The sequence below is a fragment of the Haemaphysalis longicornis genome, unplaced genomic scaffold (genome assembly GCF_048455015.1).
Source record: "Haemaphysalis longicornis isolate Haplotype H1 unplaced genomic scaffold, Haemaphysalis longicornis Haplotype H1 scaffold_2, whole genome shotgun sequence".
Classification (NCBI taxonomy): Eukaryota; Metazoa; Arthropoda; class Arachnida; order Ixodida; family Ixodidae; genus Haemaphysalis; species Haemaphysalis longicornis.
Window position 1 is genome coordinate 242,257,883 of NW_027526295.1, and position 12,191 is coordinate 242,270,073.

The window sequence follows — 12,191 nt, forward strand, 5'->3', positions numbered from 1 at the left end:
CCACCGTTTGACATAAAGGGTCGCATAGTTTGAAATCAAAAGTACTGCTTTCGCGTTCCCAAGCGTGAATAGTCTTAATTGTGTCTCTGAATTATTTTCACTTAGTTAAATATATTATCGGTTCATCCAGTTGCTTCAGATAAGTACAGTGGATGATAGTGGAAAAAATAAAACTAGTGAACAAAAAAAACATAGGGTGGCTTGTGGCCGGTTTAGAAAATCTCCGTCAACTGCATTCACCTTCTAGCCTATAGTATCGCGTATAAAAGAGCTATGGACATAATATGAGCTAGAACACCAATGTATTTGATGGCGAAATTAGAAGTATTTCTGTAACCAGTGACCACAATGCAGATTAGGGATTATTTTTTCAATGAGCGTGTTTTATTTAGACCTGCCTTCAGTTTTCCCACTCGGAACTGTGCCCCAAAGCCGTAATTAAACAGTTAGATAATGTATTTCATGCAGTTCACCTCTATAGCATTACGTACTCTGTAATGAATTTCCTGGTTCTTTAGACCACCCAGATGCGAAAATCCATCGGTGTGACGGTCGCGGTTTTCGTTTAAGAACTCGTTGATTGATTTCGTGAAACGAACCTTTTGTCGCCCCTGTTGTTCTCGCAGTTGATCGAGGAGCTGAACGTGGGCGTGGCGCTGTTCCGGGACGTGCTGCTGAGCGTGAGTAGTGCCCAGGACGGGCCCGAGCTGCGGCAGCGGATACGCACGCTCCGCCAGCGCTGCGTGGCGGCCTGCGTCGACGCCGCCCACCTGCTGCTGCCGCACATACGCAGGTATACGATCCAGCATTGAATATCCAATGATCAATACAATCCAATTCAATCCAATATTCAATACAATCGAATCGTACTCAATACAGTTCTATCCGAATCAATCAATCCAATTCAATCCAATTCAATCCAAATCAATCAATCAATCAATCAATCAATGAATCAATCAATCAATCAATCAATCAATCAATCAATCAATCAATCAATCAATCAATCAATCAATCAATCAATCAATCAATCAATCAATCAATCAATCAATCAATCAATCAATCAATCAATCAATCAATCAAGTCCCAAGCACATATATTTGACTTCGTGTCTTTGCTCCCAGTTGGCGTGATTGATGGTAGAGAAAGAGAGAGAGAGTCTATGGAAGAGAGTGAGACAGAGAGAGAGAAAGAGAGAGGGAGAAGAGGGCTGTCTACATTTTTTTTCTTTTCCCGACTCTTTCTTTTCCCTCAAATGCTTCGAGAAAGGTCACCGGCATTAAAACCGAAAGGCAATTTATCTGCAGGTTTTGCGCGAGTATTTGTTGGATAGCGCAGAGATCAAAGGCGGCGCTCCAACGAGCCAGAAGACGTGCAGCGCAGAAAGCGGCAAACTCTTGGGAAACAAACCAGGAGGAGCCGAGACGGCGCGGGAGGGGGGGGGGGGGGGGGGTGGAGTGAACGTCTCCGAATGGTCCTTCAAGCCTGAAGAAAATTGGGACGGGGAAAAACAAGCTATAGGACCGTTTCATATCGAGAAGTTTCAAGAGGCCCTTCGGGACAGCGTGCGCGCTGCCGGCACTCCAGCGAAGAAGCCGGCTTTGGAATGCGAGGCGTGCGCGAAAGGGGAAACTGAACGGGAAACAAAGTGGAGTCTTCCACTTGCATCTCTCGAAAAAAAGCCTCCTGAGCTGTTCGGCATGTTATGAACGGGAGCCGGATAGAGGTGGGAAGACGGTCAGAGTGAGGTGGGTGCTGGAGAAAAGAGGTGCGCAGCCAAGGAGTGCCTGTTATGCTCGTAGCATTGGAAGAAGAAAGTAGCTGTACGGAGGGAGCCGCGCGAGGTACGAAAAGCCATGGGCTGCATTAGCGGCCCTCGACGTGCCGTCAGTTGGCACTAATGGAAGTGATTCGCGAAAAGATGGCTCTAGCGAGCAGAGCAAACGGACCGCCCACGTGCGAGCGTTCACGTACGCTGCGTCCTTTGACGCTCCGACGGTTCGCCGGGGTGGGTGGGGGCTTGGACGGGCGCGGCTGCCTGCCTCTGCGGGGTGAGATAAGGAAGGGGACAGGTGATACGGGCAGAGACTGTCGGGCGTAACGGCGACCCCAGCTTAACGTCACGCCCAAACGCTGCTAATGAGGCTAGACGGCACCTCGGAGTCGCAGCGGGAGATATGATCTCGCGGGAAATCGATCGAGGAAACAGCCCGAGTGTTTTGCCGCAGCTTCGATTTCGCGGGATGCGCGCAACAGCGCTCGCTGTGTTATTGAGGGAGAGTGATACGTCGCAACGGAAAAAAACTGTCTTTCCGTGTTTAAAGTCACCGCGTGCAGGCCTAAATAGAGCCGACTCGCAGTATGCTTCCCAAAATCCGGATTCCAAGCTCGATGAGCCAAAGAGGCATGAAGTGTTTATGTAGTTGGTTTATTATAGCGGCGCGATGCGTCCAAAAGAAAGTTTTATAAAGCTCGAAACTAGTGGCTATCGGCCTACAAATGCTTGTGTAGAATCCTCTATAGGAAAAGCCAGGAGTTTGCTATTAGGAAGGACGTTAGTCAAGTAGACACCATCCCTCCGGAATCATATAGTATATGTCCAGGAGGAATATTTGGTGTTTAGGAGACTTATACTTGGGGTCGTGCTTAGCAATTTGAAATGAGAAGAAAAAAACAGACTCAGGACAGCATAAGGAGCCTTAGAAGAGGTATGATCGTACTAACGCTTAGAAATAGGGAAGGAGCGCCAGGAATTCAAGAAAAAAAATCCTATGGGGGAGACACCTTGGCTGACATGGGATGAAAGAAATCGAGGTAGGCCGGGCATGTTGTGCGGTGGACTTGCAACTGGGGAACTACGGGAGCAAAACTGTGGCGATCAAGGCTTGCAGTGAGATGTATGAGATGTTAGTAATTTGTTTTTTGAAAGGCCATGTGGGGCAAGAGTGGCAGCAACAAGGTGTATCTTTGTAGTATAACCAAATTACGAACAATAAGGTTGCTCAACGTTCCTAGCATTTGGGAATTCCTGACCAGCCATATAATAGACGCAAGCTGATTTCTAGAAATTTTACTGTGGTCAGGAGTAAAACAAGTGTCCGTTGACATGTTTGTTTGTCATATTTCCTACTCCGACGGAAGGCGAATACGACGCCTCCAAGCGAATGGCCTTCAGCGTGAAATCGATATCTTCACACACGCAAAAGTAAACCATCACGGCCCTGGCCTTGATTGGACATGGCCTCTGGCTTTTTCCAGTGGAGAAGTTTAGACCAACACCGCAAAGTGCCTATAGGTCTTCGTTAAGGTGAAAAGAATTCTCGCGATCTGTTAAACCCAGGGGTAGTACAGTTGACAAGGGAGACAAAAACGCTGGAACTACCTTGTGTATGCGCGTACTTGCTGTAGTAGTTGACATTTTTGTCAAAACCTGAAATAAGAAAGCCAATAGCTGTGGGCTGACTCTTCGAAATTGATTTTAGCTGAAGTAAATAAAAAGAAGAAACAAAAACAGTGTCCAAAAGCATTTCGAGAACGCGCATGCAGTGTTCTCAAAGCTTGCCTTATTCGCCCCTGCCTGACGCCCACAATTGCCTAGCGGGCCAGTTCCCGGTCGATGGGTTAGCGGGTTTATAGTTAGAAGTCCTAATGCGGGAAGAACCGTCTGAAACTACTGTTCCCAAACAATAAAAGCGCCAGTCATTTTTTGACAGCTTGCGAAATTTGACGTTCGATGCGTTTGTATTATTAGTATTTGTTTATTGTTGTTGAGCCTGGCTAGGAAAGACCCCGCGAGGCACTCAGGTTTACTTCGTGCTTTTTACGCTTTCTACGGGCGACGAACTTAAACACCAGACAATAGACTGAACGCTTCCAGTGTCTATCAGTGTCAGTGCTTCAGCGCTGGGCATACGTGTCTACTCCAACTTCTCTTCGTTCTTTTTTTTCTCTTTTTTCCCATTTCCCCTTTCCCACGTGCAGGATAGCAAACTAGGCTCTAGCCAGGTTAACTTTCCTGCCTTCCTTCTACACCCTTCCTTCCTTCTTTAAAGTGAAAGTCTCCCGGTACTTATCAACGACATCTTTACTGTTTCATTGTATTTGCATTTCTCTCTTCACTTACGTTTTTCACCTTTCCGCGCGAATTATTGTGAGAACCTTCTTTACTCTCGCACAATGTGTACGTCTCTTTCTTCGCTTTCGTTCCTCAATCTTTTGGCGCCAAATACTTTGACAAACACACGCCACATTCCCCACAGTCAGAGTTCTGAACGGCTGGGGTGCACCTGTTCTGCTCACATGCCGTCACGTTCGCTTTTACCATGGCACGCACTGGTTTAACTTTTTTCACCGCCGGAAACATGCCCAGGTAATGCAGTGGGTAATGCAGCGGGCCGCTGCTTCGGAGAGCAGGGTTCGAATCTCATGCGAACATAAATATGCGTTTATTTACTCTTTACTGCGGCGGCTATTTTCTGCACCGGACAATAAGCAGAGTTACTGGATATACAGCAGTTGCGAAACTGCCCATAGGCCCCATGTATCAAAAGCCGGTCTTCGGTTGCACACCCTGTGCTGGGGCAAGTTGACTAGCCTGTCGTCTGTCGGCAGAAAGTTGAAGTAGTTAGTACTCAAATGCTTGAGGCTGCATCTGTAAGTCATAAAAAAGAATAACCATAAAAACATAGGAAGTTTTTACGCAATTACTGTCTCCTAATTTAAAAAGCAAGCTTTATTTTACAAAAAAAAGGTTATTAAGTAATACTTTATTGAAGTTTAGTTTTTGCCCCCTAGGTGCGCGCCAGCACATTTTTCCCTCTGCTTCACGGAGCAGGAGGCCACGCGCGGCCCAGATTCTGAAGCGGAGTTTCACAACTGGTATATATTGAAGAACTCTGGACAATAACTTCAACAACAACTGGTATATATTGAAGAACTCTGGACAATAACTTCAACAACAACAGAAGTTTGTCCCACAATCCGGCACCTAAGGCTTCCGCGCAAAAAGCTGATAAATACGTGTCTAGTCTGCGCCCCTTGTACGCTTGTTTCTTTGTTGTTTCTGGGGTTTTTCCTGGTTTATACAACAACGCTGGTGCAATACTAGCATTACAAATAATGATAATAACAGAAACAACAGCCGCTAGAAGCCAGCTTAAAGCAGGGAAACTTCTGGTGCCCTTCTGTTAACAAAAAATAAATAAGAAAAAAAAAGAGAAGCCACTCCATGCCACCCAACGCACCATATGGACACCGGCGTGCACAAGAAAGTTTAAAATATACCCCGCGGGAACATAAGTTATTAACTCCATTCCGTGAGTTGCCAGGACAGAATTTAAGACCACGCTGTCTTGCAAAATTGCAACAGCGGGCTCTAAAGGCATCGGTTTAGCCGCAGCCCTTGTTTGTATTTATAAGTGCACAGCCGTGTCCCGTGCGTGTTTACATCCTTGTCGTGCATTACAGCAGTCGCATCCGGTGAGCAGCGAGAGTAAATAATAGAGCCCCAGCCGTAAATCACACATCTGACAGCGGCAGTAAGCAGATTACGATCCTTAATCTGCGTTTCTTTCTCGCTCCCTAAACGGTGATTTCGTAAAGGCTTTACAATTTTCGGCGTCGCCGAAGAAAGCAGGGCGTCGACACTGCGGACTGCAACGGAGGCGACGTAAATTTCGTACCCGCACATGCGGCAACAGAAAGTAGTAAAAAATGCAGCCTGTTTCCAATATATATTTATGAGTACTCCGTCTCCGCAGCCTGTTATGCATCGGGATGGAAACGGAGCGGTATACGTTGCGCGTTCTCGTACTCTGGTGCGAGCGGCACAGAATGTCCGCTATTTTCCTTCGCGTGTGTCGTCGTCGTCGATCGGCAAAACGAGTGAAGTGGAGCGAAGGCGTTTTCTTTTACTTCATTCTTTTATTCGCGCGTCGTGCCGTGCGGGCTACACATAAGTAGAACGGATGTTCGCACCGGATTAGTTTCTTTTTTTAGCTCTACCCCACTCTGTAACCACCTGAACCAAAATCAAACCGCGAAAGCAGCCCTGATTAACTGCAGCCAATGCGATGGCACGCTGAAATTTTGCTGACTATCACGAGGTCATGACCTCACACCCTGGGCCACATTTGCAGTAATTCCAACCGCGGTAAAATACAAAAAGTGAAGTAAGCTCACACTAACGCGTAAGACTTCAAGGTAGCGAAGCTGTACGAAACATTCACGACCGTCACGAAAATTTCAGTGAATGATTGCAGCCGATTTGTTTATTCTTCGCTACCACAACGACCTTTACTCCACCATTGTTGCTATAAGTGTGGGCTTCTGTCATTTTCTTGGAAGAGATAATAATTGGACATCCCCTTGGAGGGGCGTACGCTGTGACGTGTCTTTCTCGTTCCGAGCAGGTGTTGCCACGATTACGGCGAACGCTGGAGGTTTTTTTTTTTTTGGCCACTCTTGACCAATCTCCCAAAGCGTGTATGTTTGGCTTGACAAACGTGCGCCGGGGACGCTTGGTGGTCGCCACGAGGCACGCACGCACGAGCGCTAGGCATTTTCTTGGTTTTGTCAACTGCCGGGTGGTCGCCGCGTCCCACGATCACGTGCGCCTGCTGGGCAATTTCTTGGTATTCTTAACTGCGGACACCAAAAATTACGATTTGCTAAACAGCTTCGCTGTTAAAAAAAAACTTTAATTTGCCCAGTGTTTTGGTGCCTACTAAAAATGCCATTTGGTCTAATTTAATCTTCAGTCCTCCACTACAATAGGGCGCTCATATTTATGGTGTGTTGCAGCTTCTACTCGTTTAACCACAAATTCCCCGTTTTTGATTACGCGAAGACATCTCGAACGTCTTTTCGTTTCGTATTTCATCAACCTTGTACACCCCCTACTTGGCCTAATTCTGAAACTCGCTCCCCGTGTAGCATATGTATACTGTACGGGAGTGTATTGACGCAAGAAACCACTTGGCTCCTCTCGCATGCACGCACTCGCTACGCAGCGCGGTGTCCGACGGCATCCCGGTGGACTCGCAGCAGCTGGTGAACCTGGTGTGCTGCACCCAGATGCTCCTCCGTGAGCTGACCAAGTGCCGGGCGCTGCTCGTCGCGCACAAGATGGACATGCGAGACTTCTCCGGTGAGACGCCATGTAGCGGCACGTACAAGCACGCATGGGCAAGGGGCTGGCTGGGAGGCTGCGTTCGCACAGCGCAACTTCATCCTACTTCGTGCCCCCTTCTTTGGTGCGTGACGGCCGTGCTGTCTTTTAAAGACGATAGTCTTTCTTGGGCTACTTACCCCCAGATATTTTGGTCTGTCTGTCCGTCTGTCTGTCTGTCTGCCTGTCTGTCTGTCTGTCCGTCTGTCTGTCTGTGACTCGATTCAGCCACCCGGCCAAAGTAAAACAATGCCTGCGCAATAGTTTTTTATAGACACAGCTAAATGTGCCCGTCTAAGTCCGCTGTATTGTTGATACTTGTCAATATTGTTGAAGAACAACAAGACATTACGCATATATATGACAACAAATTAATACAGAAGTGATATTTGCAGCGTTCCTTTATAAAAAATTGTACATGTTTGATTTTGGCGAGATTAAATACTTCATCAACCGAAGAAAAAAATATCACTCCGCCGTCGCCTGCTGTCGCCCGCGTCATATAGCTTCTGGCGGCATTTGAAGAAATCAAGGGGCAAGAGTTACGAAAGATTCCACTAGATAGGTTCCACGTTCTGCTTGGAACGCACGTGGACTAAGGAAACGCGGTTCTATAAACGTTGAAGTAGGGCGCCTCGATTCACACGCGTCTTCGCCATACGGCAGCGTTGGCATCGAGACACCCGGTTTGGAGCAGTGTAACGCGGGAAATTTAAAATGATTTAAGCAAACCTTTGCCGTCTTTACCTTGGGAGGAGCGCGACGCAAGAGGAACAACATGCGAGGTGAGCGGAAAGTGAAGGGAGGCATTTACTTCGCAAAAGTCGATCAAAACTATCGTCTTTTGTCGACATTTGCAACGAAAGGAGCAGATACGCGGCCAATTTTTTTTTCTGATCGCTAGTGCGTGGTTTCTTGAACAGGAAAACCCTTCCACTCCGCCACAATTCCTTGCCCCTATTTACTGTGTGTCTCACGTATGTCACAGGTTCCAAAATTCTTTTGCAGGGCAATGTTATCATGGATTGTGGCGTATGCTTGGTTTGAAAGAGAAAAAAATATCAGCATGTGCTTGGTTATGTACGTACTAACGCGTTGCCGTTGTCACTATAGTCAAACCCGTTTATAGCGAACTGCAATATGCACCGCGATTAGTTCGATATATCCAATAGTTCGATATAGCCGAACCCGCCTATAACGAGCTTATTGTAAAGAGTTCGCATTGCGCAAGTGCCCAACCCCCTCCCCAACTCCCCCCTCCCCGCATGCAGAAACGAACGCAGTAAAGTAGCCATTAACCACACCCAAAATAATCCATTTATTGCAATTAATAAAGCTACTTTTGGCCCTAACTGCCTACATTGCAAAAAAAGCGGTGATTTTTGTTTTCACTTTCGTTTTGGCGGCTACAATTAGCATAGCATTCTCTACACGAAACGTTGTTTGCAGCAGTTCGAGTCCGCGTTCTCCAAAATCGAAGAAGCATTGGCGGAGCACATCGACTGCCGAAAGCGCTTCATTATAAGCGTCGGACGACGCTCTCACTCGCGACATCATCGGCAGCGTTGGCGAGCTCTTCCCACAGCTCACTGATGCTGCTGTCTTGGTCCGGACTCACTGACTGGGCGGGTTCCGTCATAAGTCCCACGCTTCGGAAATAGTTACGGAAAGTGTCGGCCGTCATACCGCTCCGTGCAAGGCGCAATGTCCCAGTCACGGTTCTTGTACCGTGGTCGCGGCCAATCCACATCTCAATCGCCGCTCCAAGACCATGCATTTCGGCGGCCATTCATGGCGCGCAGAGTTCGATATCTTCAAGAAAATTAAAAGAGCGCAAAGGACGAGGACAAAGAAACACAGTAGACGGGAGCGCGCGTCCCGTCTACTGTGTTTCTTTGTCCTCGTCCTTTGCGCTCTTTTAATTTTCTTGAAGCCATGAACCAACTCGCCCAACAATCCATTTTATTAAGAGTTCGATATATCGGATGTGAACTTCGTTATAAGGAATATGTTTCCCATGTATTTCTGTAACTGAAATATTTTTGTTCGATATATAGCATAATTCGCTCTATCCGGGTTCGCTATAGCCGGGTTTGACTTACCATCCCTGCCTCTTCCTTCTTCTCCCTCTCCTCCTTAACTGAGGGATGACTCGCTCCTGAGTAAGGCGGGGCCGGAGAATGAGGAGCAGTTCCCGTTCCCGTTCGTATGGACGCGCGTTCGTCCCGCTGTGACAATAGATTCGGATAGAGTGGTATAGCTGGCCGTTTTTCTCGAGCGATCCCTGTCACCAGCTCCTCACGTCAGCCAGGTGCGTATTGGGGACTGGTGTGTGTCCGTGTCTGCGTGTGTCAGGATGCACCTGCAATCACATCCTGCGCTTCTACCTCAGTAAGGGGAACTCACCCTGAATTTTCGGTCACTTGGCCAGGCGCTGATCATAAAGGTCACGGCGCAGCGAGCATCAAATTATACATGGCGTAATGAAACTATTTCAGTATTTTCGGAAAATTTTATTCCAGAGATAAGCCAGAGAAATGAGTTAAATGAGTTCACAGCGCCGGGCCAACGCCGAAGGCCGGCAACTTCAGCTAACCGCCGCAGCAAGTGAAAATGGCACTTGTGTGTCGCCTGGTCGCCTCGCCCTTGTATCTGTAGCTATTGGCTGTGAGATGTCTGAGTGGCACCCCCCCCCCCCTCTCCCCCGCTCCTGACGTCATCTTGGGAACTCGTGCCGCTGTCGTCTGCTACACTCCCTTATATAAATCGCCCGCTGTGATGCTTTCGTGCATTAAAAAGCGTATTTCCAGTATTTCAGCTATCTGGCCAGCTTCTGACCCCCGTGAATAATTCAAAGTTGTGTCCCGCACAAGTTTGACACACGAGGAGAGATAGAAAAAAAGTTTCTTCAGAGCACCGGTCAGAAGGTCGTGCGTAACTCGTCCTTTCTAGCTTATTTGCGAGGTTCAGTGCTCAGAGCTCCTCCATAAGTATTCAAAGTGCGTAAGCTTCCCTAAAGTATTTTTGAGATACTCTTATGAAGACTCAACAGTCTAATGCTACGCACCAAGCAGCGGTCCCCTTCACACGCATCGCAGAGCAGGAAATAAAACGGCTGCCTTCTATTTGTTTTGTTGTTGTTGGCTTGTATCAGATAATTGTTTTTTATGTGCCCAACGCATTAATTTTTCTGCATCGTCACAAACATCGTATTAGTACGTTTTGCGATGCTTGGGAGGCTCACAAAGTTCGTGTGGTTATTTTCTTTAGGCTGTATTGCATGCATTGTGTTCTTCACAAGTTGGCTTTCGTTATGGCTGCGTGCAAGAAGGTGCATATCCGCAGCGTGCGTTGTTTATTAACATGCGGATACAACGATAAGGTTTGTGCTACGCCACTGCGAAACGGCGCAGACAATGTTGTCCAGAGTACTCGAAGGCGAATTTTGTGCCAGGAATTTCTACCGTAACCATCGTTATCATAACGAACTGACTTTAAACCCGAACGGTTATGACATGATTACGGTGTTGAAGGTTTGATATACTCGCGAACGAAAGCAATAAATAGTATACCTGCCCGTTTCCAGTATAACAAGAATGTGATGATGATGATGATGTTTAGAGTTTAATGGCGAAATGACAACTAAGAGCAAAGAGCGCAAAACAAAATAATAAGAAGAATATAAAGCGATGTATATGTCCAAGCAGCTCTTTATTGTTTTCCAACCCATTCAGGCTTAAAGAACAAATCCTGGCCTACCCAGGATGGCGTTCCATGAATTGAAGTAAATTACTCTTGCAATCTTGTCGTAGACTGAGGAACCCGCCCACTGATCAGCTTGATTTTACTGCTAAATGAAGGTGCTCCTTCTCCTCCTCCTCCTCTTGAGTGCAGTTTTACTATAACGCATATCTGAATACTGGGAAGACATGGGTGCGGGAAATGTAACGTAAATATCCCTCCAGGTCTAAACACACGTAGTGTTACTGTATTTTCACCCTACACGTGACTAGTATGCGTGAGCGCGCGCTTGTGCGAATGTGCGTGCGTGAGTGCGCGTGTGCTTGTGTGAGTGCGTGTGTGTTGCGTGCGTGTAAGTGATATGACGGAAACATGTTATGATGATGCACCTGCAGAAAGGATGGAACCCGCCTAGCACTAGTTCCTCTGCACCCTGACTTTTTACACTCCTTACTGACTTTTTATAAGGGAAGAACAGCAGTAACGAAAAATGGGTGCGTCATTACTCAGTCTCTATGATTTGGTTTACACCTACAAATATCAGACGAGGTTGAAACCACGATTACTTTGTGGATGAAGCGGTTATGGCGCCGTGCCCTGTATACGAGAACAGCTTCCGGGCTTGAACCGACCCCGTTATTGGTGTCGTGCCCAATTGCTAACGTTTTGCTTAATATGCTTCCATACTGGTTAGAAGCCTGGTATAAAACCAACACGCGCACATACGCACCGTAGGTTGGAACTCAACCTATATTTTTGTTCCCATAGTGCATGTCGGCATACTTTCATGCCATGACAACGTAAAGTACGTGATGCGATACAATACAATACTTTCCAGTGTTCGTGAAAGTTAAAAAACTGTTTTACCATTTCCTTGCATACGATTACCGGCAATCGTAATGCCTTCTGCCAAAGTCTACGGCACCGAAAGCCTGGAATTTGTTTTCGTCTTGCGTTTTCGCGGTTCTTGGTAATTAGCAGCGGGCTGTTCCCCTTTTAAAAAAATGGCTGAATAGAGAAGCTGACGTCTAGCTCCGACTCTTCGCGCTTCGCAAGGAATGGGCTACGCCGACAACGTTTCTTCCGGAGCGGTATCAAAAACTTTACTTTAAATCATGCCTTGAGCTTGTGAATGCGATTTAAAGTCTTTTATTATGATAAAAAGTTACGCACACGCAAATTATGGTGGGGATAAGCATCAAAAGTCGACCGAGCGCAAAACCAGCAGGGTGAATGAGCCCGAGTGAAGCAGACTACAAAAGCGAGAATTGCTAAGCTGACGACA

The 12,191-nt window shown here is 47.0% G+C and overlaps 1 protein-coding gene across 3 annotated transcripts in view; it reads left to right on the top strand.

Annotated features, from left to right (window-relative positions):
* Window positions 1-12,191, top strand: part of LOC144170288 (regulator of G-protein signaling 7-binding protein A-like) — an 87,526-nt gene that overhangs the window by 35,952 nt on the left and 39,383 nt on the right. For all 3 annotated transcript variants that reach the window (XM_077699982.1, XM_077699983.1, XM_077699984.1), the window contains exons 2-3: window positions 627-793; window positions 7,008-7,144. In XM_077699982.1, the coding sequence (XP_077556108.1) occupies window positions 627-793; window positions 7,008-7,144 (304 nt within the window). The remainder of the gene's footprint in view (window positions 1-626; window positions 794-7,007; window positions 7,145-12,191) is intronic.